The 26,511-nt window shown below is 70.0% G+C and overlaps 2 protein-coding genes across 3 annotated transcripts; both read left to right on the top strand.

Moving 5' to 3' along the window:
- Nucleotides 1-488: 488 nt before the first annotated feature.
- IGSF9 (immunoglobulin superfamily member 9) lies at nucleotides 489-16,345 on the top strand. The gene is given in 24 exon segments (XM_040538850.1): nucleotides 489-799; nucleotides 987-1,172; nucleotides 3,650-3,802; nucleotides 4,115-4,266; nucleotides 4,422-4,539; nucleotides 4,634-4,775; nucleotides 4,981-5,126; nucleotides 5,202-5,344; nucleotides 5,416-5,555; nucleotides 5,665-5,782; nucleotides 6,100-6,250; nucleotides 6,402-6,525; nucleotides 6,618-6,793; nucleotides 6,912-7,162; nucleotides 7,258-7,342; nucleotides 7,694-7,864; nucleotides 8,050-8,095; nucleotides 8,402-9,161; nucleotides 9,163-9,500; nucleotides 9,609-9,760; nucleotides 15,130-15,317; nucleotides 15,406-15,580; nucleotides 15,660-15,762; nucleotides 15,861-16,345. Coding segments are annotated over 24 exon segments (4,218 nt in total). The 5' UTR covers nucleotides 489-741; the 3' UTR covers nucleotides 16,003-16,345.
- A 910-nt stretch (nucleotides 16,346-17,255) lies between these two features.
- Nucleotides 17,256-25,753, top strand: CFAP45 (cilia and flagella associated protein 45). Of its 2 annotated transcripts, none has more exons than XM_040538834.1 (12): nucleotides 17,256-17,299; nucleotides 17,493-17,561; nucleotides 19,913-20,049; nucleotides 21,711-21,852; nucleotides 22,232-22,402; nucleotides 22,606-22,784; nucleotides 23,470-23,599; nucleotides 23,846-23,992; nucleotides 24,075-24,188; nucleotides 24,397-24,590; nucleotides 24,756-24,980; nucleotides 25,174-25,753. In XM_040538834.1, exons 1-12 carry the CDS (start codon nucleotides 17,297-17,299, stop codon nucleotides 25,313-25,315), a joined length of 1,653 nt encoding a protein of 550 aa, XP_040394768.1. In that variant the 5' UTR covers nucleotides 17,256-17,296; the 3' UTR covers nucleotides 25,316-25,753. The 2 variants fall into 2 exon arrangements, with proteins under 2 accessions (XP_040394768.1, XP_040394767.1); XM_040538833.1 differs by having other exon boundaries at nucleotides 17,282-17,344; nucleotides 25,174-25,373.
- The last annotated feature ends 758 nt before the right edge of the window (nucleotides 25,754-26,511 follow it).

Raw genomic sequence — 26,511 nt, 5'->3', positions numbered from 1 at the left:
TTGGTGGCGGTCACGGGTGTGCCATGGGGTGGCACGTGTGTGGGCTGTGCGCGGTGTGGCACGGCACGGCATGGCACGTTACCCGTGTCACATACCAGTGTCACACACCTGTGTCCTGCACTAGTGTCGCACACCTGTGTCACGCACCAGTGTCACACACCCATGTCACCCGCCCGTGTCACACACCTGTGTCCCGCACTAGTGTCACACACCTGTGTCACCCACCAGTGTCCCACACTGGTGTCACCCACCAGTCACACACCCATGTCACCCACCCGTGTCACACACCCGTGTCTCCTCCATGCCCCCTCCCATCCCCACTCCCCCAGAACTACACCTCCCAGCATCCCCCGCGGCTCCCCTCCCCGCCCCGCTATTGGCCGCCGGCGGGAACACCCGTTGCCAAGGGAACGGCCAATCAGCAGCGCGGCGGGGCGGGGCCTGCCTGCGCCCCTCCCACCGCCGTGGCTTTGGCGGCGGCCGCCCGGTGGCGGCGGCGCGGGGCGGGGAGCGGAGCCGCGGGGCCCGGGGCGGGCATGAGGAGCCCCCAGCGCCCCCCGGCCGGGGCCAGAGCGCCGCGGGCAGCCCGGCCGAGCCCTCCCGAGCTGCGGCCCTGACCCCCCGGGGGACCCCCGGTGGTAGCCGGTAACCGGTCGCCGGTGCCCGGTGACCCTCCCGCCCGCCGCTCGGCGGCCGCCTGTCCCCGCCGCCACCGGGAGCCGCGGGCCGGGGAGCTGGGCTATGCGGTGGTGGCTACGCGCGGCCTTCCTCAGCCTGCTCGCCGGCACCGGGGCCGAGGGTAAGGGGAGACGGGATGGGACGGGACGGGACCGGGATGGGATGGGACGGGCAGGACCGGACAGGGTGGGATGGGACGGGATGGACAGGACAGGACGGGACGGGACGGGATGGGACAGGATGGGAGGAGCGGGGCGCAGTGCCACCGGTGCTCCCGGTGCCACCGGTGTCTCCGGTGCCCCGCGCAGGCAGCGGGCCGAGCGGGGCCGTGGTGGGCCGCGTCGGGGACAGCGCCGTGCTGGGCTGCGACCTGCTGGGCACCCGCCAGAGCCGGCCGCCGCTCTACGTCATCGAGTGGGTGCGCGTCGGCTTCGTCCTCCCCATCTTCATCAAGTTCGGCCTCTACTCGCCACGCGTCGACCCCGAGTACCTCGGTAAGTGGCACCGGGCACACCGGGCACTGGGCACACCGGGTATCGGACGGACCAAGCACCGTATGGACCGGGCACTGGGCACCCTGCTCGGGATGGATTTGCCGCCCCGCGCCCCTCGGCCGGGCCCCAGCGCTGTCGGAGCGCATTAAGCGCGGCGGCGGCGAGGCGCGGGGCTGGCCTCCGTCCCCCGCGGGTCACCGTCCCCGCCGAGGGCCCCGGGGGTGGCGGCGGGCGCCGCGGGTGAGCCGCACTCGGGGAAGGGATTTGGGTGAAGCCGCTCGGCGGCGCCGGGATTTGGAGCGAAGCGGGGCCGCGGCGTGGGAGGCCGCTCCTCGCCTTCAAGGGGTGCTCGGGGCCAAGGGGGGAGGTCGGGGTTTGGGGCTGGGCCCGGCCCCGAAGCCTCTGGGATCGACGGGAGGGCAGGACCGCGGAGCGGGATCGTCCCACGTCCGACAGGATCTGGCCTCCGCGGCCGAAACTGCCAAAAAAATGTGCTGCGGGTGGAGCCTTGACACAGGTAGGGGTGAGGAAGGAGCCTCCAGCACGGGGCAGGAGCAATTTTGGGGCGAGCCGTGGCTGCTCCCCACTGCCAGCGCCTTCACTGGTGGCTCCACGCTGGCTTCGTGGGACCGGCGGTGCCACCAAACCCCGTGGTGACACCAAAGCCTCGGCACCTGCCTCCCGGAGGCCCCCCGGCTCCCGTTACCTGCGGGAGCTCAGGTTTCCCCGCGGGCTCGCGGCACAAAGGGCTCGGCCGCATCCTGCTGCACGCTCCCCGTGTCCCGCCAGCCCTCGGCGTTGTCCCCGACGGTGCCACCGGCACCCCAGGGCACTGCGTCCAGGCCTGATGGTGGGGATGGGGGGGACAGGGACCCCACGGAGGGGGGCTGCTGGTTGTCACCGTGGCAGCTGGCCCTCGATCCTCCCGGGGGGGACCCGGGGTCAGGCAAGGGGCCTCCAGGCTCAGCCTCACAGCCGAGAGCTCGGAGCAGGTAAAGCGGCTCAGGTGTCACCCAGGAAGCCCCTGCGCCGCCACCTGTGTCACCCAGGCACTTTGGGGCACCTCGGGGACAAGGGTGGGCTGTGCCCGTGAAAGCCCCTCGTGTCCCTGGGGGCGGCGGGGCCGTTTCTCCCCCCGCCGTCCCCACTGCCATAAACTGGTGCTGGTGGTCCCCAGCCACTGCGTCCCCTTTGTGTCCCTTTGAATGGCGGTTGCCAGGCGCTGGGGGATGCCGGGCGGGAGGGCAGCGGCGGTTTTGTTGTTTTCCTTGGGTTTTGTTATCGGCCGGGCGCTGGGCGAGGAGGAGGAGGGGTTGGGGCCGGCGCGGGGGGGATTAGGGGGAGGCTGGGGGCGTCCCCAGGGCTCTCGGAGCCCTGCCAAAGGGACCTTTGTTCAGCAGCCTGCTGGGCCCAGGGCTCCCGTCCCTCTCGCTGCTCCCACGTCCCCGCTCGTGCTCGAGGTTTGCTCGCGCTGCCGCTTGGTGCTGCGGGCGCAGGATGAGGCCGAAGGCACCCGGCTACATCCATCGGCCCCCAGCCGTGGGGAGAAGCAGATTTGGGGGGGCTGGAAGAAACTCGGGGAGCACGTGTCGGTGTGCTGCGTCCGCACAACGCGTCTCTGCACAGATCCCGTCCCCAAACCGCCCTGCCCGACCAGCCTGCCAGGTCCTGCCGCTCCTCCTCCTCCTCTTCCTCCTCCTCCTCCTCGCTGGGCTCGTCTGGCCGGGTGCAGCACCCACGTGGGGGGACCTGTGGGGACAGTGGGGACCTCTGGGGACACCGAGCTCCGGCTGAAGCTGATGAGGGTTTTCCAGGAAAACCCTCTTTGTGGAAAACCCCTGCTGCTCCTGGGCACCTCTGGGTGCTTGTCACCACCGTGGCCCTGCCCCGCAGCACGGTCCCAAGGGGCCACCTCGGGTGACAGCACGCACAGGGCTGAGCCAGGGGTGTAGTGGGGTCCGGGGGTGCCACGGTGCTGAGTGCACCCCAGTGGTGCTGAGCCTATTGCCCGCTGCATGCCTGAGCCGATTATGGCTCTGATAATAGCCTGGGGGATTAGGGGGCTGCGCTCGCTCTTGCTTGAGGTCCTTATCCTCCTCCTCCTCCTCCTCATCAGAGGGGCCGGCTCGGGGCGAGCGCCCCGCCATCGGGCAGCCCCCCGGTGCCCCCAGAGCAGGCGAGGGACTCATCCAGACCCCTCAGCACCGCCGGGAGCAGGAAGGTGCAGGGGTGCCCGGCGTGGCCGGGGCTTAGCGGGGCTCCCGAGGGGGGGCTCCGGGGGAGATCCGAGCCGAGGCTGCGGGTGCCGAAAGGCACCGGGGAGGGGTTTTGGTGCCAGCTCGAGGGCTTTGGGGGAGCAGGGAACCGTGCTCGGGGCACAGGGAGGTCCCTGCATGGGCGGGTGCTCTGTGGAGGTGGTGGCCTTGGGGACGGGGACGTCCCCGAGCTGCCCGCGGCAAACGTTTCTGGCTCGGCAGGTCGCGTGCGGATCGAGGAAGGCGCCTCGCTGCGCATCGACCTGCTGCGCGCCGAGGACCAAGGCTGGTACGAGTGCCGCGTGCTCTTCCTCGACCGGCCCAGCGCCGACGCCGACTTCCAGAACGGCACCTGGATCCACCTCACCGTCAACGGTACGGACGGGGGCTGCGGGCGCTGGGGCCGGCGCGAGCCCAGGCTGCCGCCTGCTCTGCCCTGTGCTGCTCTCGGGGTGCTGAGCCCGGTCTGAGCACTGGATTTGGGGTGGGGGAGCGGTCATGGCGTGCCCCGTGCCTGCACCTGCTCCGCTTGGCTTTGTGAAATGAGGACGGGGGGAGGATTTCATCGTCCCCCAGTGCAGGAGGAGCAGCACCTCCCTGCTCCGGATCCCTCCATCACCGCAGCTCGCGGGGCTGGGGCTGGATCCGCTCGTTCCCAGGACCGAGGGTCTGCGTTTGCCTTTGCAGCACCCCCCACCTTCCTGGAGACCCCCCCAGCCTTCGTGGAGGTGCGGGACCGGGAGGCGCTGAGCCTCACCTGCACGGCCGTCGGCAACCCCCAGCCCGTCGTCATCTGGAAGCGGAGCGACCTGGCCGTGCAGAGCGGGGACGCGGTGCAGGTGAGCACGGCGAAGCTCCGGTGTCCCCCGTGGGACTGGGGGTGGGGGGCGAGTCTCAGGGGGGCACAGCGACACGGCTCCACGTGGCTGGAGAGCGAGCCCTGGCCACGGCGCCACCGTCCCGAGAGCCTCGGTGGCCACCGGTGACGTTGCAGGTGAGGAACGGGACGCTGAGCATCGCCGTGGTGGAGCGCGCCAGCGCGGGCACCTACACGTGCCACGCTTCCAGCAAGGAGGGCACCATCACCCACACCACCCGCGTGCTCGTGCAGGGTAGGAGCGGGGCGGCTCGCCGAGCCCTGGCGGCGTCATGGGGTTTGTGGCTTTGTCCCCAGGCCCTCACTGTCCCCTGCGCCCCACGCTGCAGGGCCGCCCGTCATCGTGGTGCCGCCGCAGAACGTCACCGTTAACATCTCTCAAGATGCCTTTCTGGCGTGCCAGGCCGAGGCGTACCCGGGGAACCTCACCTACACCTGGTTCCAGGGCAGCAGCAACGTCTTCCACCTCAGGTACGGCGGGGACGTGGTGCTGGGGGTGGCACCGAGGTGGCCGCAGGCTCCTGCTGGCTGTCTCTCATGGACGAAGGCGCGGGGACCTTGCCGAATCCCCACCCAGCCCGAGTACGGGTGCGTTGGGGCACGGTGCGTGCCGGAGAGCTTCGCCTGTCTCGGGTGCCTGCTGTGCCCTCACTCCCACCCTCTCCTCCCTTCGCAGCCACCTCCAGGCCCGGGTCCGCATCCTGGTGGATGGGAGCCTCCTGCTGCAGCGAGCCACCCCGGACGACGCCGGCAAATACACCTGCGTCGCCAGCAACGGGCTCTGGAAGCCGCCTTCGGCCTCGGCCTTCGTCACCGTGCTGTGTAAGAGCCAGGGGGTGCCCCACCGGCCTCCGCGGGGTCCCCAGCACCCTCCCAGCACCCCACGTGTCCCCACAGATCCGGCGCAGGTGACCACCATGCTCCCGGAGACCCATTTGCCCAAGGGGATGCGGGGCGTGATCCGGTGCCCCACCAGGGCCAACCCCCCGCTGCTCTCCGTCAGCTGGACGCGGGACGGGCGCCCGCTGGAGCTGGGCAAGGTACGGCCGCTCGCGCCCCCCCGCCTGCACCCCGCAGCCCCCCGACCTCACCCCCGCACCCTTCCCGCCAGCTCCCCGGCTGGTCGGCGCGACCCGACGGCTCCATCGTCATCGCCACGGGGAACGACGACGCGCTGGGGGTGTACACGTGCACCCCCTACAACAGCTACGGCACCGCCGGTGCCTCCCGGCCCACCCGCGTCCTGCTCAAGGTGGGGGCAGACGGGGCGGGGGGGGGGGGGGGGGGGACGGGACACCACCGCTGCTCCAGCGTGCCGTGTCCCCGCCACCATCCCCAGCACCGTGCGTGGCTCTTCCAGGACCCCCCCCGCCTTCACCGTGCGCCCCAAGGAGGAATACTTCCAGGAAGTGGGCCGGGAGCTGGTCATCCCCTGCTCGGCCCACGGGGACCCCCCACCCACCATCACCTGGGGGAAGGTACGGAGCACGCTGGGGAAAGCCCACCTGGGGGGGGCAATGTGGCTTTTGTCCTCCCGGGACATCATCGCGTGGGTAGTCCCCGGGTCCTTGTCCCCACAGGAAGCCCGGGGTCCCACGGGAGGGGAGTTTTGCTCGTGTCACCTTCAGTTCTGTAGGAAACGAGGGTAAAATCCTGCCCCTCTGTTTCCAAACCAGCCCCGGGGGGATGGACCAAGGTCCTGCGAGGGTCCGGGGGCGTGGGGTCGCTGCGGATGGGATGGGGATGGAGACAGGGACGGGGATGTCACCGCCATCAGCGTGTCCCTGCCCCGCAGGTGGGCAGCGCAGGGCAGGGCGGTGCCCAGGTGGACGGGAACGGCAGCCTCGTCTTCCGCCCCCTCGTCAAGGAGCAGCACGGGCGCTGGGAGTGCACGGCCACCAACCCGGTGGCCAGCGTCAGCACCGCCACCTCCGTCCACGTGCTGGGTGAGTCGGGCGGGCGGCGCTGGTGGGTGCTGCGCCCCGGAGACTGGGTCGGTGGGGGGGGGGGGGGGGTGGAAGGCGTGGAAACGCTCCTGGGCCTTGGTTATCCGAGCTGCCCCGGTCCCATGCGGCTTCTCTCCTCCTTCGGCGCCAGGGACCAGTCCCCACGCCGTCACCAACGTCTCCGTGCTGCCGCTGCTGCTGGCGGCCAACATCTCCTGGGAGCCGGGCTTTGACGGGGGCTACTTCCAGAGGTTCAGCGTCTGGTACACGCCGCTGTGAGTCTCCCCCCCCGGGGGGGTGGCACCGGGTGGCCCCCACCCACTCCGCATCCCTCGGCCGTGGGCTCACGGCTCCCCCGTCCCCGCAGGGCGAAGCACCCGCCCCGCGCCCACCACGACTGGGTGTCGCTCTCGGTGCCGGCGGGGGCTCAGCACCTCTTGGTGGAGAACCTGCAGCCGGACACGAGCTACCAGTTCAGCGTCCTGGCCCAGAACAAGCTGGGCAGCGGCCCCTTCAGCCAGATCGTCACCTCCGTGCCCAGGGGTAAGAGCACGGTGCCTCGTAGCCCCCCGAACCACCCCCCCCAAGCACGCGGGAAGCTCCAGTTTCCACCCCGCTCTCCCTCCCCGGCCACCCCTACCAGCGTCCCCTTTCTCCCCAGGCTTCCCAGTGACCACAGTGCCTCCGGAGCCGCCGGCCATGACCGTGCACGTCTTCCTGTCCCCGCCGCAGGCCCTGACCGCCAACGAGACGTCGCGCGGGGTCCTGCTGCGCTGGGAGCCCCCGGCCCAGCTCTCGGTGGCGCTGAGCGGCTACGCCCTGGAGCTGCGGCAGGACAAGGGCGGCTGGGAGGTGCTGGAGCGCTCCATCCCCGGCACGGAGAGCCAGGTGCTGGTGCCAGGGCTCATCAAGGTGAGGTCGTGCGTGGCTGGAGGGGCGGGGGGGGGGTCTCGCTGGGTGCTCCGCAGCAAGGAGGGGGTGAGGCTGACGGCGCTCTGCTCCCCCAGGACGCCTTCTATGAGTTCCGACTGGTGGCCTTCGCTGGCAGCTACATCAGCGACCCCAGCAACACGGTGAACGTCTCCACGGCAGGTAGGGGCTGGGCTGCGCCCGCCCGCTCTTGCAGCTCGGAGGCAGAAACCGAGGGAGGGAGGCGTTTGCCCCCAAACAAAATCCCCTTCTCGGGGCTCCAGCCCCAAAACTAGACCGGGGACTGCATCCTGCAAAGCAAGCACCACGGGAGCGCTCGTCCCCGTGCACGCCTCTCGCGTGGCTTCGGTTTTGGGTAGCAGGGGAGCCCTGCCCAGCATCCCCACTGCCGGTACCCTGGGGGGCAGGTCCCTCTGCAGCCCTTGAGGCTTTGCCGTCCCCCGCTGTCGAGGTGCTGGAGGCTGCTCTGGGGTGCTGAGCGGGTGCCCCAGCTCCGTCTCCCGTCCGGCGCAGGCATGGAGGTGTACCCGTCCCGCACCCAGCTCCCCGAGCTGCTCCCGCAGCCGGTGCTGGCCGGGGTCATCGGCGGGATCTGCTTCCTCAGCGTGGCCGTCATCTTCAGCACCGTGGCCGCCTGCATCATGAACCGCCGGCGCGCCGCGCGCATCCAGAAGCGAAGGCAAGGTAGGAGCCGGCCGCGTCCTGCGCCTCCCGGGGGGCTCGAGCCACGGCGGCGGGGAGGGGACGGGGCCAGGCAGGGCTGGGGGCTCCCGGGGGGTGCCGCCGTCTCCTCTCCTCTCCTCTCGTCTCCTCCTCATCGCCATGCGTTGCTCGCCGTGTGATCCCCGTGTGTTCTCATGACCTTCCAGATCCACCGCTCGTCTTCTCCCCCAGCCAGAAGCTCCCTGCTCCGCAGTAAGTCGCGCCACGCCACGCTCCCCCCACACCTCGCTGCGCCCCCCCACCCCCATCGTCATCCATCCGCTGGCTTGGGGCAGGGACCGGGAGCAGGGCCGGGCTCGGAGCACCCGTGGGTGCTCCGCTTTCCCCTCCATGGGCTCGTGTCCAAAGAAAGCAAGCAGGGAGCAGCCGGAGCAGGGCTGCCGAGTCCTGCAGGGCACAGCACCACCCAGGGGATGCCCAACGTGAGCCCCCCAATTACGGGGGGCGTCCAAACGAGCCGGTACAGGGATCCCGCAGCCGTTCCCCGTTTCCTTCCAGCCCTTCTCACGGCGCTGGTAGCCCGGCCGGCGCGGCCAAGCTGAAGCTGCAGCCGTCCCCCTGCCCCAGCCTGCGCCGGGCGCTGCTGTGGGGCGAAAAAGCCGGCACCAGCCTGGGGCTCAGCATCGCGGGGGCCGGATCCGGCTACACCGTCTACGAGAGCCACGTCGGGGAGCACGTCCCCCTGGAGCGCATCCGCCGCGGCCCCGACGGCCGCTTCGTGGTGGAGACCGCCGAGACGGAGAGCGGCTTCACCCCCCCGCCCCGGGACCCCCCCACACACAGGGGACCCCAACCGGAGGAGGAGAAGGAGCCCGTTTGGCGCCAGGGGGTGGCGTTACGGCCCCGGCCCCCCGGGAACCCCCCAGCACCGTCTGGCCGCCGCCGGGGCCGCTATTTCGGCTACGGCAGCAGCAGCCCCGTGGCCGAAGCGGCCGCCCTGTGCATCGTCGATGTCAGCCCCGTGGCCTCCGCCGCCACTCTGCCTTACAGCCCTGGCCCCCCTAGCGCCCGCTGGGACTCGCTGCCCCTCCAGGGCCCCCCCCCGGACTCCCCCCCGGCCACCACCGCCAGCCCCCAGCGTGCCGTGGCCCCCCCAGCCCAGAGCGGCATCCTGCAGTACCTGAGCCTGCCCTTCTTTAAGGAGATGTGCGTGGACGGCGACTGGCCCCCCCCCGAGGAACCGCCGCAGCCCCCCGCTACCCCCCAGCACCCCGTGGGGGGGCCGGACTGCACGGACCCATGTGCCAAGGCTGCGGCCCCCCCCCGCCACCACCCTCCTCCAGACCCCCAAGCTGCCGCTGGGCCCTGCCAAGGCCTCTCTGCCTGGCCCCCCCGCCTGGCTGGCCCCCCCGGAGCCGACCCACCGTGGCCCCCCCTGCAGCAGGACTGAAGCCGGGGACGTGGCCCCCCCGGAGAAGTTGCCGCGGGGCAGCTTGACCAGCCAGAGCAGCGGCCGGGGCAGCGCTTCCTTCCTGCGCCCCCCCTCCCTGGCACCGTCCCTGGGGGGGCCCGGCCCCGGTACCCCCCCGGGGGTTGGGGGCAGCTGGCAGGAGGGCAAGGTGAGCACGGAGCCGGCCCTGAGCAGTGCTGGAAAGAGGTGAGGATGCACTCGGAGGGGCACTGGGGGGTGAAAGCGGGGTGTCGAGGCGTGGCATTTGGGGGGGGGGGTTGGCGATGGGACCCCCCCCGACACTTGTCCCCGCAGGAGGGACACCTCGGTGGACGAGAGCTACGAGTGGGACGCCGAGGTGGCGTTGGCGTCCGACCTCCTGGCGGCCCTGCAGCTGTACCGTGCCGGAGCCCCCCCCCGGCCCCTCTCCACCATCGCCCTCCGGGACCTCGAGCGGCAGCAGCAGGGTGAGTGCGGCCCCCCCCGTCGCGTGCCCCCCACCCACGGGGACTCATCCCGGCCACCACCGCGTTCTGGGGATGGGGGGGCCTCGAGGCACCGCGGTGACCCCGGTAGGGCTGGGGGGGGGACGCCGGGTACCCCTGGGGGGGTGTCACTCGGGGGCCGGACGCTGCCTCTCTCCCCGCAGAGCCCGGTGGCGGCGGCTCCTCGCCGGTGACCTCGGTGTCGGCGGAGGCGCTGGCGGCGGCGGGCGGCCCCCCCGAGCACGGGCGGCGCAGGGAGGGGGCCCAGCAGCGGCGGCGGCAGAGGCTGGGGGGCCGCGGGGGCTGCGGCGAGGGCTGCGAGCTGGCCACGCTGCTCTAGGGGACGCGTGGCCCCGTGGTGTCCCCATGGTGTCCCCAAAGTTCCCTTGGTTGGGGTTGGGGGGGGGGGAATAAAGAGACGTGAGCGCACCCCGCGGGCTCGTGCACCGGGACATGCACCCACCGTGCCCCCCCCCCCAGCACGGGAGCCCCCCCACCCCATGCAGCCCCCAGCCCCTGTGCTCACCGGGGTGCTGTGCCCCTCCCCAGGTGCAGACCCTTCAGCATCCCTCCCAAGTCCCGGTGCCCCCCCCATCCCCGTTACCCCTACCCAAATCCCCATTGCACCCCCCCCCCCCCATCCCAGTTACCCCCCCCATCCTTATTGCTCCCCCCCCCCCCCCCAAACCCCCTTTACCCCCCCCATTCTCCCGGTCCTGCTGTGCCCCCCCCGGGGGGGTCCCTGTAGTCCCCCCCAACCCCGCTCCCACTGCCCCCATCCCGCTCCCGGTGCTCCGGATGCTGCCCGCCCCCCCCCGCGCCCCCCCTCCGCGCCCCCCCCTCCCCGGTGCTTCCCCCACGCAAACCGGGCAGGGCGGGGGGCGGGGCCTCGGCGGGGTGGGGGCGGGGCCTGCGTGCCGCGTTCCCTTATATGGCCATGTCGTGGGAGCGCGTCATCGGGGGGCGGGGCCGGGGGAGCTACGTCACCCCCCCGGCGCTGGGGGGGGCTGCGGGGGGCGCCCCGGGCTGTGACCCACCGGTCACCCCCGGGGTCACTCCGGTGTCACTGCGGTGTCACCCCTGCACGCCCCCGCGGTGTCCCCACGTCGCCCCTGCCTGTCTCCCGTGCCCCCCCCAGTGTCACCCCATGTCCCCTGCCTCGTCCCCAGCTTCGTCCCCCAGGGGCTGTCCCCCTGTCCCCCAGTGTGCAGCCGGGGTCCTGCCCCGTGTCACCCCACGTCACCCCGGGGGTCCTGGCCCCTCCCGGGGGTTCTGTTCCAGGTCCCCCCCCCGCTGCCCCAGGGTTCTGTCCCCACGTCACCCCGTGTTACCCCCCTGCCACCCCACCCCTGTCCCTCCAGCATCCTGCCCCTGCGTCATCCCTGTCGCGTTCGCTGTGCCCCCCCATGTCACCCCGGGCCTGGCCCTGCCCCCATGGGATTTGTCCCCCCCTGCATCACCCCCATCCTGCTGTCTGTGTCACTCCTCTGTCACCTTTGTCCTCCCCCTCCATGGGTCCTGTGCCACTGTGTCACCCCCAGGGTCTTGCTGCTGTCACCCCAACCCTACCTCCATTCTTGCACCCCCACATCACCCCCACCCTTGTCCCCACCCCCCCCAGTGTCACCCCTGTCCCCTGGGTCACCATGTGCCACCTCCTGCCCTTGTCCCCTTACTACAGTGTCCCCTCACCACATGCCCGTGTCAGCGCAGCCGTCCCCTCCACACAGGAAACCCCACCGGGAATCCCCAGGGGCCACCCATGACTGGGGGGGTGACAAGGGGGGAACCCAGCCATGTGGCACCCATGGGTGCAGCAAGGGCTGTGGCCAGCGCGGGGAGGGGGACACGGTGGGGCTGGTCCCCACCATGACAGCGTCCTCACCATGGGGGTACCGAGGATGGTGGCACCTCGGTTGGGGGGGGGGGGGCTGAGCCCAGGCTGGGTTTTGGGTGCTGGGGGGGGGTGGAGACACGGGGACGCGGCGGCGGTGGCCCTGCCAGCCGTTCCGGAGGCAGGCGGTGGCGTCGGGCCGAGGTTTGTTTGTTGTTTTGGTTGAGCTTCCAAGGAGACGGGACGGGGGCAGGCGCCATCGTCCCTCCCCGCCCCGCCTGGGCCACCGCGGGGCCCGGGGCCGCCGTGTCCCTGCGGGGGCTGCAGCCCCCCGGGGCTGTCCCCCTGCCACCACGGCCAGCCTCTGTCACCACTGTGGCCACCACCACGGTCCCCTCTGCCACCACGGTCGGCTTGTGCCCTGACTACAAGCATGGCCCGCTGCCATCATGGCCACCTCGTCCCAAACATGGCCACCCTGTCCCCACCACGGCCACCATGTCCCCACCATGGCCACGGCCACCCTGTCCCCACCGCAGCCATGTCACAACTTACCACGGCCACCGTCTCCCCACCACAAGCTCCGTATCCTCTGCCACCACAGCCACACTGTCCCCACCACGGCCACCCCATGGCCACACTGTCCCCACCACGGCCACTCTGTCCCCACCACGGCCACCCCACAGCCACCCTGTCCCCACCACGGCCACCACAGCCCCCGTGTCCCCTGCCACCGTAGCTCTCCTGACCCCTTACCACTGCGGCCACCCTGTCCCCACGACAGCCACCGTGTCCCCACCTCGGCCACCGCAGCCACCGTGTCCACGCCACAGCCCCCGTGTCCGCCACCACCACGACCCCCGTGTCCCTGCCACCACGGTCCCCCTGTCCCCACCGCAGCCCCCCTGTCCCCATTACAGTCCCCCCGTCCCCACCACGGCCACCCCGTGGCCGTCCCGGTGCCGGTGCCGGTCTCGGTCCCGGTCTCGGTCCCGGTGCCGGTGCCGGTCCCGGTGCCGGTGCCGGTGCCCCCGGGGCGGGGCGGCGCTGCCCGGGGCGCGGTGGCGGCGCTGCCCCGTTCCCGGCCCTGCGGACCCGCCCCGGGAGCGGGCGGTCCCGGGCCGCCCCCGGCCGCGCTGACATCAGCCGTGAAAAGGGCGCGGGCGGCGGCATCCGCCACTGCCGCACCGGGACCGCGGGATCGGCGCCGCAGGTAGGGGCACCGGGCACCGGGCACCGGGCGGCGCCCGCGGGCACCGGGCGGCAGGTGGGGACGGGGATAAGAAGAGGTGGGGATGGAGACCGGCACCGGGACCGGCACCGGCTCCGTTGCGCTGTCCCAAAATGGCCGGGGCCGCCCTGTCCCGGTGCCCCGGGGCTGCCCCGCCCCGCCCGCGGTAACGGCTCCGGGCGCCGCGCCCCGCGGGAGCCGCCGGGACTCGCGGCCGCGCCCGGGAAACGGGACCCGGGTGCGGCTTCCGGCCCCGCCGCCCCGGGGGGGTGGGGGGGGGACCGGGGCCGTGCCGGGGCTGTGGCCGCCGAACCCGGGCTGAGCCCCCGTCCCCTCCCCGGTGCTCCCGGTCCCCGCCCCGGTGCCCCCCGCGCCGTGCCCGTGGGGTCCCCCCGGGTGGCCCCGTCCCGCGCCGTGTCCCCTCCCTCCCCGCTGGCGGCGGGGTGGCCGCGGGGTCCCCGGGGTGGCCGTGTCCCAGCTGAGGGTCCCCTCCCTGCTGGCCCCGGGGGGCGGGGGGGGGGGTTGGGTCTCGGGGGACCCCAGGGTGGCCGTGCCAGGGGGCCGGTCCCGTCCCCGCTGCCCTCGGGGGTCCCCAGGGTGGCTGCGTGCTGCCTGGCGGTCCCCTCCCCGTCGGCCCCGAGGGTCCCCTGGAGTCCCCAGGGTGGCCTTGTCCCCGCTGGGCTGGGCAAAGTCCCCTCCGCGTTGGCCCTGGGGGAGTCTCTGGGGTCACCAGGGCAGCCGCACCCCCCCCCGGGACCCCCGCCCTCCTACCCCCACGGTGGCCGGAGGGTCCCCAGGGTTGCCGCGTCCCAAGGGGCTTTGGGCACGGTCCCCTCCCCGCCACCCCCGGGGTGACAACGGGGTCCCCAAGGCCGGGCGCAGCCCCCGCGGGGTCCCCAGGGCGCCCGCGCCGCAGCTGGGCTGGGTCCGGCCCTCCCTCCCCTCCCGCCTGGGCAAGCCCCAGCTGTGTCGGGAAATCAGCGCTGTCTGCACCAATTTCAGCTCCTCTTTTGTTTCCCAACCCGCTTGGCCCCCGGCCGGGCGCTCCCAGGCCCCGGGGAAGCGACTTTAACCCCCCCGCCGGCGCTGGCTGCGCCCCAGCCCCACGCCCCGACGGCCACGGGGAGCCCGCTTGGCCACGGGTGGCTTTGGGGCGCCCCGGTGCCTTCGGGGTTCCCTGGAGGCGTCGGGGTGCCCCGGCACTCATCGGTGGTCTCGGGGTGGTCGCGGTGCCGAGGTTTCGCACCGAACCCCGGCTGCTGCCCTGCGTTTTGGGTTGGTTTTTTTTTTTTATATACTTTTCATCCTGCTGAGCCAGGGCGGTTTCACCCCTTGGGGACACGAGCGCCGAAGCTGAGGACACGCGTGTGACGGGGTCCGGGCTGGGCCCACCCTGGGGGAGCAGCGGGTGCCCTCGCCCCCAGAGCAGGAGCGGGTGCAGGGGGCGATGCATGGCCCCACGTGCCCATCACGTGGGTGGAGGGTGTCGGGAGCACCCCGGGGTGGGGAGCACCCCGACCGCGCGGCGCTGCTCTGCGCGGCGCCTTGCACAACTGCCCCACGTGGGTGGCACCGGGCGCGGAGATGCTGTCACCGGCACCCACCCGTGGGGGACCACCGGGCTCCGGTTGCTCTGCCAGGGTGGGGACACAGCCCCGGGGGGAGGGGGGGGGGCAGGATGAGGCCATCGCCCACGCCCCGTGGAGCTGGAGCCCGAGCCCTGCGGGACGGGAGCTGGGCACGGCGTCAGGCTGAGGCGATGGGCGCCGTTCCCGGGGTGGCGTGGGGCTCCCGGGCCGGTCCCGGATCTGGCACCCGTCCCATACAAACGGGGCAAGCTTCGCAAACAAGCTTCGACCGGCAGCGAGCTCCTGCCAAGTCCACGCCTCGGCGGGGCCAAGCCGCTGGGATGAGGATGCTCAGGCAGCCGGGGGGGCCCTTGGGTGGGCACGGCGCAGCAGCACCACGGGGCTTCCCTTCGGCTGGCGTGGGGGGCACCGGGGGAGACCCCAAGGTGCATGGACCGTGCACCCCAGCCCCAGCAGGGAGCCGGGAAGGAAGCGGGGAGGGCAGGGCAGCACCCAGGCAGCGCCTGGCACGGGCGATAAGGCTCCATGCCGGACATCCAGCGAGCCTGGCCGGGCAGGATGCGGCCCCTGCGGTCAGCTCGGGCACTGCCACACCGCTGGGAGGTCCCCGTGTCACCCTACGTCCCCGAGGGGCTGCAGCGCTGCGGTCACGGGGGGCCGGGGCTGACGGGGTTCCCGGTGTCTGCAGACCCCCCAGCCGTCGGCATGGCGAACCGGGGACCGTCGTACGGGCTGAGCCGGGAGGTGCAGCAGAAAATCGACCGGCAGTACGACCCCGAGCTGGAGCAGGTGCTGGTGCGCTGGATGGTGGGGCAGTGCGGCGGCGACGTCCCGCAGCCCGCGCCCGGCCGCGACGGCTTCCAGCAGTGGCTCAAGGACGGCACCGTGAGTCCCGGGGAGGGGTGACCGGGTACTGGGGGCAGGGGGGGAGCGGTGTCACCTCCCCTGACCCCCAGCACGTCCCCGCCGCCAGGTGCTGTGCCGGCTCATCAACAGCCTGTACCCGCGGGGCCAGGGGCCGGTGGCCAAGATCCAGGCGTCCACCATGGCCTTCAAGCAGATGGAGCAGATCTCGCAGTTCCTGCAGGCAGCCGAGCGCTACGGCATCGCCGCCACCGACATCTTCCAGACCGTTGACCTGTGGGAAGGTGAGGGGCCGGTGGGGGGGGGGGGGACACCCCGCTGTCCCCAAGGGGCCGGTGACAACCCCGCGGTGGCACCCGGCAGGGAAGAACATGGCGTGCGTGCAGAGGACCCTGATGAACCTGGGCAGCCTGGCGGTGGCCAAGGGCGACGGGCTCTTCGTGGGAGACCCCAACTGGTTCCCCAAGTAGGTAGAGGGCTTGGGATGGGGGGGGGGGGGGGGGGGGGGGGGGATACCGGGGGGTTTGGGCACCCAGGGGGCCGTGACACCCGCGGTGCCCGCAGGAAATCCCAGGAGAACCGGCGCGTCTTCTCCGAGGACAAGCTGAAGGAGGGCCAGAACGTCATCGGGCTGCAGATGGGCACCAACCGGGGCGCCTCGCAGGCGGGCATGACGGGCTACGGCATGCCCCGCCAGATCCTCTGAGCCCCCCCCGCCCGCCGCATCCCCGGCCCCCCCCCCCGCCCAGCCACCGCTGCCCCCCAAGGGCCTCCCAGCGCCGGGGGGGGTCCCCAACCCGCCTCGCCCCCTCCCCGTGGACCAACCGGCTACTGGGGCCGTGCCCCCCACCCGGGGCCGCGGCTCGCCCGCCTGCCAGTATTTCCAGGACCAAAGTTTCGGTTTTTTATAATTATTATTTTGCTCCGGGGGGGCAGGGGGAGTGCGGCCGCGCTGGCCCCCTGCCTCCCACCGCTGTGCCTTGGGGGCCGTGCTGGGGAGACCCCCCCCCCCCAGCTCGCTCCAATAAATGGCCCCCCTCTTGTTTCCAGCTGGGGTCAGCGTGGTGGGGGACTGGGGGGGGTCTTTTGGGGTGGGGGGAGGGCAGGGATGGGAGGGGGCATGGGGCCAAGACTGACAGGGAGGGGAGACCCCAGGGGGCTGGAGGTGTACCCCGCATGGGGGGGAGTCATGGGGGGGGGGGGCTGGGCTCCCCCTGGTGTGTGCCCCTAGGGGTGAGGGGCAGCAGAGGGGTCCCCAATGTGGGGGGGGTCAGAGGGGACCTTGAGCCGGGGGGGGCGCAGCAGAGGGGACCCCAGCCCAGAAAGTAGCGGGGGGGGGACCCTGACCCCAGGGGGTGGTGGGGGGGACCCCAAGCCGGGGGGGCGGCAGAGGGGACCCCAGCTCTGTGGTCAGTGCCCCCCCAGCCTCGCAGCAGCAGTGGGCACGTGGCGGTGCCAACCCACGTGGAGGGGCGGGGCCATGGGCGAGGGGGCGGGGCCTCCTCGCGCTGGAGGGGCGGGGCGGGCGCCGCTGACGTCATCCTGGCGCGGCGGGGCCGCGTGGGCGTGGGGAGGGGGCACACACGGGTGGGCGCGGGGAGGCGGGGGTCGGGGCGCGCGTGGCTGGAGGGGAACGACGGGGGGCACGCGGGCGTGGGGCACACGGCGTGGGGCACGCTGTGCAGGGGGACATGCGGGGAGGGGACACGCGTGGGCGAGGGGACACGCTGGGAGGGGGACACGCGGCCAGGGGACAAAGCTGGGGACGCGTGGGCGCGCAAGGGACACGCGAGCAGGGGACACGCGGGGACACGGCGACCCACGAACGCGCGTGGGTGTGAGGTTCCCCCCCCCCCCCCAGTGACCATAGAGGCCGCTCCCGCCGCCCAGAGCGGCCCCCCCGGCTTCGGCCCCGCCCGCGCGGCGTTACCGGGAGAACGCGGGGGGACGGGGGGGGGGGGCCGTTACCGGGGCGACCGGCGGCCGCCGAGCGGAGCGGGATGGTGAGCGCGGGCGGGGCGCCGGGACCCCCCCGGCAAACCCCCCCGGTAATCCCCCCCCTCCCGGTACCCCCATCCCCGGTACCCCCCCACCCCGGTAACCCCCCCCTCCCCCGGTAACCCCCTCCTGGTACCCTCGTCCCCGGTAGCCCCCCCCTCTCCCCCCCCCCCGGTAACCCTGCTCCTGGCCCCGCAGCCCCGCAGCCGGTACCGGAGGAGGGCCCGGAGCACCGAGGTGGACGAGACGCTGTTCGGGGACAGCCGGGTAACGGCGGGGGGGGGCACGGCCCCGGGAGGGGGGGCACAGCCTGGGGCTGGGGACACAGCCCCTGGGGACAGAACCCCTGGTTTGGGGACACAACCACTGGGGGCACAGCCTGGGGCTGGGGGGTACAACCCCCGTTTGGGGACACAAAGCCCCTGGGGACACAAACCCCAGTTTGGGGACAAAACCCTTAGTTTGGGGACACAGCCCCAGGGCTGGGGACAAAACACTGGGATCACAGCTCCTGGTTTGGGGACACAACCCTGGGCTGGGGGCACAACTTGGGGCTGGGGGCACAAACACTGGTTTGGGGACACAAAGCCCCTGGGGACACAAATCCTGGGGCTGGGGACACAAACCCCTGGTTTGGGGACACCACCCCCGGGCTGGGAACACGGCCGAGCAGGGGCCCTTTCCCCACCGTGGAGCAAAACGCCCCCCACCCACCCCCAGCTGCACCGGGGGGGGGGGGGCGGGCGCACCTTTCGGGGTGTCCTTCGCCCTCCCCTCCTCTCCCCCGTTGTTTATCGGCTGGGGTTTATGGAGCCCACGCCTTCTGCCCCGTGCTCCTTCCCGGCCCCGCTCTTATCTCCGGAGCCGAGCGGCGTGCCAAAACCCTGGGGCTTTTCGGAGGAGAGGAAGGAAATGGGCCGTGACGTGGGGGATCTGGTGTGGGGCAGGACGGGAGCACGCTGCCAGCGCCACGGCCCCGAGCGGCTTTACGGCCCGTTACCTCCGAGCCTACGGGGCGGTGATATAAAAATGGGGCGGTGATATAAAAATGTAGGGCTCACGGCGTGGGTTCCCTGAGCCCAACCCCGGCCTCGCCCGAGGAGTTCTCCTGGCCTCGAGGCCAAAAGGGCCGCGCGGCGGTGATTGACGCCGTTATCGTTGTTGGCACGGGCATTTCGGGGCCAAAGCCCGTAATTCAACAGCTCCCCGACAGGAGGCTGATTAATGCCGTTGGGAACCCAAGCGCACGCAGTCAGGGCGCCGCTGGCCCTGGGGCCGGAACGGGGCTGAGCCCACCCGGGGGGTGCCCCCGCTCACCGGCAGCAGCAGAGCCAGGACTCGGGGTAATCAGAGCCGTAAAATGGAAATTTTGGTGTTTTACAAACGTTGGCGGTGAGATCCCAGGAACCTGCTCAGCACCCAGAGGGGGTTTGTTCCAGCGGGCTCTCGGGCTTTCAAAGCCCAGGTGGTAAAACAGCAGCACAGAGGCACCCCCTGTCTGTGCGCACCTCGGGCTCGCTCCTGCGGTTCCTGCAGCCGCTGCGGTGCCGCTGCCCAGGCGAGGATTTGGCCACGGAGCCTGCGCCCGTGGTTGTGCTCTTGGGAGCGGGTCTGGCTTCAGGACGCTGCACCTTGCACCCATCTCTTCCCCGGGCGCATCCCGCTGCGTCGCTCCAGGAGGCATCTCCTGCTCCAAAAAACTGGGGTCGAGCCCCCATGGGGGGGTTTAAGGTCATGGAGACCCACGCGTGCTGCGGGCACCCGCGTCCCTCCCCAGCCAGAGGTGACGTGTGGGGAGAGGGGCTTCGTGTGCCCGGCTCCGGGGGCACTTTTACACCCACCCATGCTCAGGCAAGAGTGGAGCGGGGTCCCCGAGGCACCCCAGAGATGGGTGACGCTTCACTAGGTGGCACTGTCAGCTCGAGCAAAGGGACCTGTGCCACTCCGGCTGAGCTGGGAGGACTGGTTTGTGGCCAGGGGCCGGCACTGGCTTCGTTCACGCTGCGGAGTCAGACCTTGAGCTGTCCCCTCTGGGACCCTCCTGCGAGTTTCGGTCGGTGTGGGGGCATTTCTGCTCCTCCTGTTCCTGCCATCACCCACGGCGCGTGGCAGGACGGCAGAGCAGGGCCGTGCCCTGAGCTACCTGAACTGCCTGGGAGCAGAGGCTGCTTGGCCAGGAGGAGAGGAGGCTCGGGGGGCTCCCACCCGTGTCCACTGGTCCCTGCCAGGTGGCGCGGAGGGCATCGGGCTCCTGCCAGCGGGGCCCAGCAGCAGGACACAGGGCCCTGGGCAAAACCCAGAGCCCAGGAGGCTCTTCTGGGGCAGCGGGAAGCACTGGGGCCGGTGGGTGATGGAGCCCTGGCACCGGTACCCAGCGGCTGTGGAAGCTCCTCCTGGGAGCTCTCCAAGAGCCATCCAGACGCGGTGCTGGGCAGCAGTGGGACCAGGTGGCCCCCGCGGTGCCTTCCAACCTCAACCATCCTGCGTGTTTTCACCTCTCCCCATGCCCTCGCTAGGCTCCCAGAGCTGGGGCTGCCGGACGTGCCCCGGAGCTGGGGACAGAGACGGGCAGGGGCTGGTGGCAGGCAGGCCACAGGGAACGCCATCCTTCCTTGCAGAGCCTGCGGCAGTCGCGCCCCGGCACCCCCATCGTCGTCCTCCGGGATGTGCAGAGCGCCCCGAAAAAGGCGTCCGCTGGCGAGCACAAGCCCGAAACCATCCGCCTCATCACCAAGGACTTCATCCGTGACCTCGTGTAAGTTAGCTGGGTTGCCCCTGGTGAGACACCTGCCCCCCTGCACCCGCCAAACGTGCCCAAAATCCCCGTGACGGAGGCGGTGTCACCCACTGGCTGTGCGCGGCACGGAGCCGTGCGTTTCTCCACAGGGATGTTTTATAAGCGAGGCTGAACTGTAAGAACCCCGGCCTTAATTACTACACCTTGTTAAAAGCCTGCAGCACACGGACAAGAATAGTGCCATTATCCCAGCCAAATCTAATTTAGCCTAATTTTGACCTTCCGAAATTTTCCCTGCAGTTGGAGCTGGCTCCACGGCTCGCCTTTGCTTCCTGTTTTGAACCACCGCGTAATGCTCTTACACCCTATAAAACGTGACAGCAGCCCCACAGACGGTTTGGGCTTGGGTTTTATGGAGATTGCCATGGTGCAGAGGCACCGGCTTGGGCTTTCAGGGCTGGTGCCCAATTTTACACGCTCGGTTTCTTTTATGGCTGACCTGACGAAGCTGAGGGCCACTTTCCAGATGTGTGGCACGGCCGCAGCTCCAGCCGAAGCTGTAGGAAACTGTTTGTGCCAGTTTAATTCCTGAAAATCAGGCCCTAGACATCTCAGGTCGGTCACCCAAACAGTGAGACAGCTCAAGCAGTGGTCACTGTGTCATTACATTTATTAGGGCCGTTGTGGCCATTACCCATTCTTTCAAGCGTCCTGGAATCCGATGTTGTGATGCAGCTCTCGAGCGATTATTATGCAGGTATCTGTTCATATTCACCTGGGTGGATGAAAGGTGACACATAATAATAATGACTAAATTCTTAGTCCTGAGCATCTTCAAAGTGCTCCCTGCATTTGGTTAATGCACGCTCCCACACCGCACGCGTCACCATGGTACCTGAGTAATGCGCGGCGTAATTAACTCCTTACAACTCGCGTGGAAAGCAGCCCCGTGTTATTATCCACATTTTTACACATGGGGAAATGGGGGCACCCGGAGCTTCGGCGATTTCCTCTAAGCCACAGCATGAGTCACGGGCAGGGTTCGTGGCTCGCTGCGTGAGGCTGCTCCGCAGCTGGAGGGGCACCTGCCAGCGCTGGGAGGGGACCCGGCTCCGGTGTTTCCTCCTCTCGTGCCGGGCAAATTCCTGGGGCAGAGGAGCCAAGCCCAGGCTCTGCCGAGTGTCATCAAACAGAGCCAAAAGGCAGCTGCTGCTCCCCAAAGCAGAGGCTTCGAGCCAGCGCTTGGGACCAGCGACGGTCAGGGATGAGCAGGACGTCCCACTGGAAAAGGGGTCGGGGCAGCGGTGACACTTTCCCCAAATGGCAGCCGGTTGGGTTGGCCTGAAATATTTCTGGCGTTGTTTGGTGGGGACTGGCCAGGCATGTGCTGGAGGTTTGGGTGTTTTCCCGGGCGGCCCCTGCCCTGCTGCACATCCTGTTCCCCGTGCACCGCCGCCTGCTGCAGCTTTCACTGCACTTTCTGTTCCTCTCTTTCCCCCCCGACCGGGAGAATCAGGTCCACGGGGGAAGCCACAGCTCGAGTGCTTCCTGCATTGCTCTGGGGTGACTCCTGCCCCCACACAGCCTGAGCAGGTCCCGCTGCCAGGCCAGGAGGGCACAGAGGGGCTGGAGCACGCTCGGTGCCAGTGACAGCCCTTTTTGGTGCCCTTCTCCACCAGCGTCCCCGTGGAGAACCCAGCAGCATCCCTCATCATCGGCCGGGAGGATTTCCAGCGGATCAAAGAAGCATCCCGAGTCCTGAGCAAGGAGGAGCGCGAGGCCAAGCTGGCGGCCCTCAAAGCGGAGAAGGAAGCCGTTCTTGTAGGCATTTCTCATCTTGCAGGCAGGGCTGCGGGTGGGGAGGGATGCACCCAGCCAGAGCCGCTCAGGGACCACCACCCTCATCCCTGTGCCACCCACATGCTGGCGCACAGGGGGGGGCAGCACAGCTGCAAACCTCAGCTCTCCCTGACCCCCCCCAGCCCAGGAAGGGCTGCATGAGGTCCCCAGCTTTGCCTGGTCCCTGGCTGGGGAAGCAATTCCACCCCGGTCGCATCCCCCAGCTCCCCACACCTGCGGTGCCCTGGGGGCTGCGACGAAGCCTCCGCGCTGCGTTTCTGCCCCCCCGGTGAGATGGGACCGGGGCGTCCCCCTCCAGAGAGGCGTGGGACGGTCTCAGCTTGCCCCTCTGTCCCCGCAGGAGGCGGTGAGCGAGCGCAAGGCAGCGGCAAAGCAGCGGGCCGCGCTGCAGCGGCAGAAGGGCAAGCTGAGCGACCTGGAGGAGGAGGCGAAGGAGCGGGCCCAGCACCTGCTGCAGCGGGCGAGCAGGATGCGCATGGAGCAGGAGGACGAGATCAAGGAGTTCAGCGAGGTACCCGTCCTCCCCCAGCACCGCTGACACCCAACAGGGAGAGGTGAAGGGGGTGCCCCCAGACCCTCAGCCGCCCCATGGCACGGCTAGGATGAGCCCTGTGCCCTGCTCTGCGTGATGCCACCTCCTTCCCTCTTCCACCTCCACGGCTGTCTGGCCGTCTGTCTGGCCGTCTGTCCCAGGCAGACCTGTTGTCCCTGCAGCTGATCCTCGGGGCCAAGTGCCACATGGTGCGCGACACGCAGATCCTGGAGAAGCAGCTGGTGGCAAAGGAGCTGGAGGAGGAGGAGAAGCGCCTGGCCGAGATGATGGAGGTGGAGAGGCAGAAGGCCAACGAGATGCAGGAGGAGCTGGAGCGCCGGAGGAAGCAGGAGCTGATCAGGCGAGTGGGGAGGTCCCCCTGTCCTGCTGCCCTCGTGCAGGCACTGGGAGCGCCTCACCTGGAGTAATGCATCCAGTTCTGGGCTCCCCGGCACAAAAAGGACAGGGGTCTCCTGGAAAGAGTCCAGTGGAGGGCCACAAAGATGATACGGGGCCTGGAGCATCTCCCCTGGGAGGAGAGGCTGAGAGACCTGGCTCTGTTCAGCCTGGAGAAGACTGAGAGAAATGATTTGATTAATGTTTATAAATGCAGTAAGTGTGGGAGACAGAGGGGTTTGGCCAACCTCTTTTCAGTGGTCTGTGGGGACAGGACAAGGGGCAGTGGCCACAAAATGGAGCCCAGGAAGTTCCGCACCAACTTCTTCGTGGTGAGGGTGACGGAGCACTGGGACAGGCTGCCCAGGGAGGTTGTGGGGATCTCCTTCTCTGGAGATATTCGAGGCCTGTCTGGACGCCTACCTGGGCAGCCTGCTGTAGGGAACCTGCTTTGGCAGGGGGGTTGGACCCGATGGTCTCTTGAGGTCCCTTCCAACCCCTACAACTCAGTGTTTCTGTGCTAACTGCCAGCCCCACACCGTGGCTCAGCACGCCCAGGCTCCCCGACCGCCATCCTCGCCGGTGCCTCTGCTCCAGGGCGTGGGGCTGAGCCGGGGGGACCCCCCCCCCCCCCGTGCCTCTTCTTGCAGGGGGAGGCAGGAGCTGGTGAAGCAGATGGAGAAGAACGCGGAGGAGCGGGCGCTGCGAGCTGAGCAGCGGGACCAGGAGACACGGGAGATGCTGCAGCACCTGGAGCAGCTGAAGCTGGAGGACCTGAAGGTGCGGCGGACAGAAAGCAGCTGCGGGGCGCGGGGGGCTGGAGGGAGATCTCTCACCTCGTTGGAAGGGTGTCGATATCGGGTGGGTCAGACCCGGGGTGGGGAGACAACAAGCGGCAGAATTAAGGCCCTGGTCTCTTGGGGAGGCTGAAACATCCTCAGAAGTGACCCCGAGCCACCGAGCCCTCCTTCCCCTGAAGGGAGGCTCTTGTCCCACCACCCTTCAGCCCCTCGGCCCCGTTTGCAGGACTTGGAGCGGAGACAGGAGCAACAGAGGAAAATCCAGGCGGAGATTAAACGCATCAACGACGAAAACCAGAGGTGCAAGGAGGAGCAGCTGCAGCAGGAGAGGATGGCAGACGAGCGGATACTCGAGTACCAGAGGCAGAAAATGGTAGTGGGACGGAGCGTGGCGGCACGGGCGCAGGCTCAGCAGGGGCACCACAGGAGCTGCCCCATACTTGTGTCCCAAGTAGGAGCGGGAGGCCGAGTTTGAAGCTGAGCAGGAGAGGATCCGTCGGGAGAAGGAGAAGGAGATGGCACGCTTGAGGGCCATGCAAGAGAGGGCCCAAGACTACCAGGCAGAGCAGGTGAGCTGCCGCAGGGGGTGCCGCCACACTGCCTCCCTTCCTCAGCACCACCGCAGCAAGGTGGGAGCTGGAGGTGGGGGATCTGCAGGGCCGCTGCAGCTCCTGGAGCAAGGAGCAGGGCTCTGCAGCACGGGACAAGCAGCAGAACCACGGCCGAGTCCTCCCAACCCTCTGCGGTCCCCCAATGTCACCGCTGTCCCCTGGGCAGGACGCGCTGAGGGCCAAGCGCAGCCAGGAGGCCGCCGAGCGGGAGTGGCGGCACAAGGAGAAGGAGGCGGCGCGGCGGAAGGCCGAGCTGGAGGAGCAGCTGAAGCGGAGCCGCCTGGAGCAGATCGCCGCGCGGGAGCACCGCATGGCCGTGCAGGTGCAGCAGGACCGCGACGAGTTCGAGCGGATCCTCAGGTGGTGATGGCAGGCGGTGGCAGGGGACGAGGGGCGGGCGGCGCGGTGGCACGGTGGCACGGGGACGGCAGCGAGGGCTCCCGGTGACAAAAAGCCTGTGGCTCGCGCCGGCTGAGCCCATGAGGTTGATCAGAGCACGCAAGGAAGGGGGCTTTTCACCCACAGGGCCCAGCAGGAGCAAATGGAGAAGGAGAAGGCGGAGGCAGAGCGGAGGGCGGCCCTGCAGCGTGCCCATGCCGACGACGTCCGGCGCCAGATGCAGGAGTGGCGGCAGCGGCGGGTGCAGGAGCGGGCGGCCGCCTTCGAGGAGTGCCAGCGACTGCAGGAGGAGGCCCGGCGGCGCAGCCAGCGCATCACCCAGCTCAAGGAGAAGAAGCTGCAGGAGCTCAGGTGCTGCTCCATCAGCGCCTGCTTACTCCCCACTTCCCTACACGTCCCCAAGTCCCGTCCCGACTTCCCACCGTGTCCCAACCCCCTGAGCCACCACCCCGCAGGTTCCTCTCCATCCCCTTCAGACGGGCCCTTCTCCTAGGCCATGGTCCTGGCGTGGCACGGGGTGCCTGAGGATTTCTTTCCTCCACAGAGCCGCCGGCATCCCCGAGAAGTACTGCGCCCAGGTGCAGCGGCGGGCCTTGAACAGGGCAGTCGCAGCGCCCGGGCAGGCTCAGCCCCACGACGAGCACGGCACTGCTCCACCAGCAGCCGGGGAGCTGGGGTTTGCTTAGGCAGAGGTTTCTACAAAAAGGGGTTTATGGAGCTACCAGCATCGTCCGTCCTTCTCTTGCTTCGCACGTGCAGACCAGGGGCTGGGGTGGTTCAAATGCCCCTTGTCTGATCTGACCCACCCCCCCCAGGACAGAGATCGCCCCTTGCCCATCTCCCCACCCCTGCTGGGGGATGCTGGAGTTTGGCCCATGTCCCTGGAGGGGACAGGAGTGTCCCCAGCCCCTGGGCTCTTCCTGGGGGGCTCAGGTGGGTCCCCGTGGGCCTGCTTCTCTGCACGCAGCCCAGCCCTGGCTGCCTGTGCGTGCGGGGCCATCACGGTCACCGCTGCTGCATCCGCCCTGGAAGTGCCACTGCCTCACCGAGGTGTCACCGCAAGGCCCTGTGGCAGTGGCCTTCTGCAGGGGCAAAGCAAGGAGACCGGAGCATGATGCAAACATTAAAAAAAAAAAACAAAAAACATTTGGACAGGGACTGGCAGCTTCAGAGGGCTGGGATCCCATAGGAGTGGCTCTGATTAATTGTCCGAGCAGCTGAAAAAAATAAGGAGAGCTGGCACAGGCGAGACTGCCCAGGGCAGGGAGATGGCACAGGGCACCAGTGCCATTCCTTACCAGCACCTGGGCTGGGTAAAGAGGGAGCAGAAAAGGGCCGTGGCCTCTTATTCTCCCTTCCCCGTCTCCTCCAGCAGCCGTGTCCCCGGGTGGGGACAGAGCCGGGCCCCACAGGGCTGTGAGACCCTTTGGGGACTGCAGGGCAGCCCCGAGACCCAGCCACCGAGCTCCACGTTTCCATGGGGCTTTGGCACAGAGAGGACCTGCGGTGCTCAGTGCCAGGCTCGCCTGCCCGCGCTGCCATCCCCGGTGGCCACCTCTGGCCGTGTCACTCCCGGTCACTGCCTCGGCCAAGGAGTCACGGCCTTGTTCTAGGCCAGGCTCAGCCCCAAGGGTTTCCAAGCCACCACACCGAGGGGACTGTGACCACCAGCAGGGGCCAGCCGGGGTGGAGCAGTCTCCCCACCCTTCCTGCACGAGCGGGGCTCCGAGGAATGCGGGAGTCACTGGCTGGGGAGCCAGCGCCGCGCCGGCACCGAGCCCCGAGCCGGGTGAGCCACGGCCCCGTCACAGCAGGGACGGCCCCAGCAGCGGGGGGGGAGGACCCAGCCCCTCGCCCCCTCGGTGTCGCCCTGGGGCTTGGC

This window comes from Cygnus olor, chromosome 28, assembly GCF_009769625.2.
Source record: "Cygnus olor isolate bCygOlo1 chromosome 28, bCygOlo1.pri.v2, whole genome shotgun sequence".
NCBI lineage: Eukaryota > Metazoa > Chordata > Aves > Anseriformes > Anatidae > Cygnus > Cygnus olor.
This window is presented reverse-complemented; position numbering and strand designations above follow the sequence as displayed.

Excerpts from the sequence above, each read along its gene's own strand:
- CFAP45 (XM_040538833.1), top strand. The coding sequence starts at position 17,297 with ATGGTGAGCGCGGGCGGGGCGCCGGGACCCCCCCGGCAAACCCCCCCG. Across the intron at positions 17,562-19,912 it reads CGCTGTTCGGGGACAGCCGG|AGCCTGCGGCAGTCGCGCCC; the intron begins GTAACGGCGGGG and ends CCTTCCTTGCAG. Across the intron at positions 23,993-24,074 it reads AGTACCAGAGGCAGAAAATG|GAGCGGGAGGCCGAGTTTGA; the intron begins GTAGTGGGACGG and ends TGTCCCAAGTAG.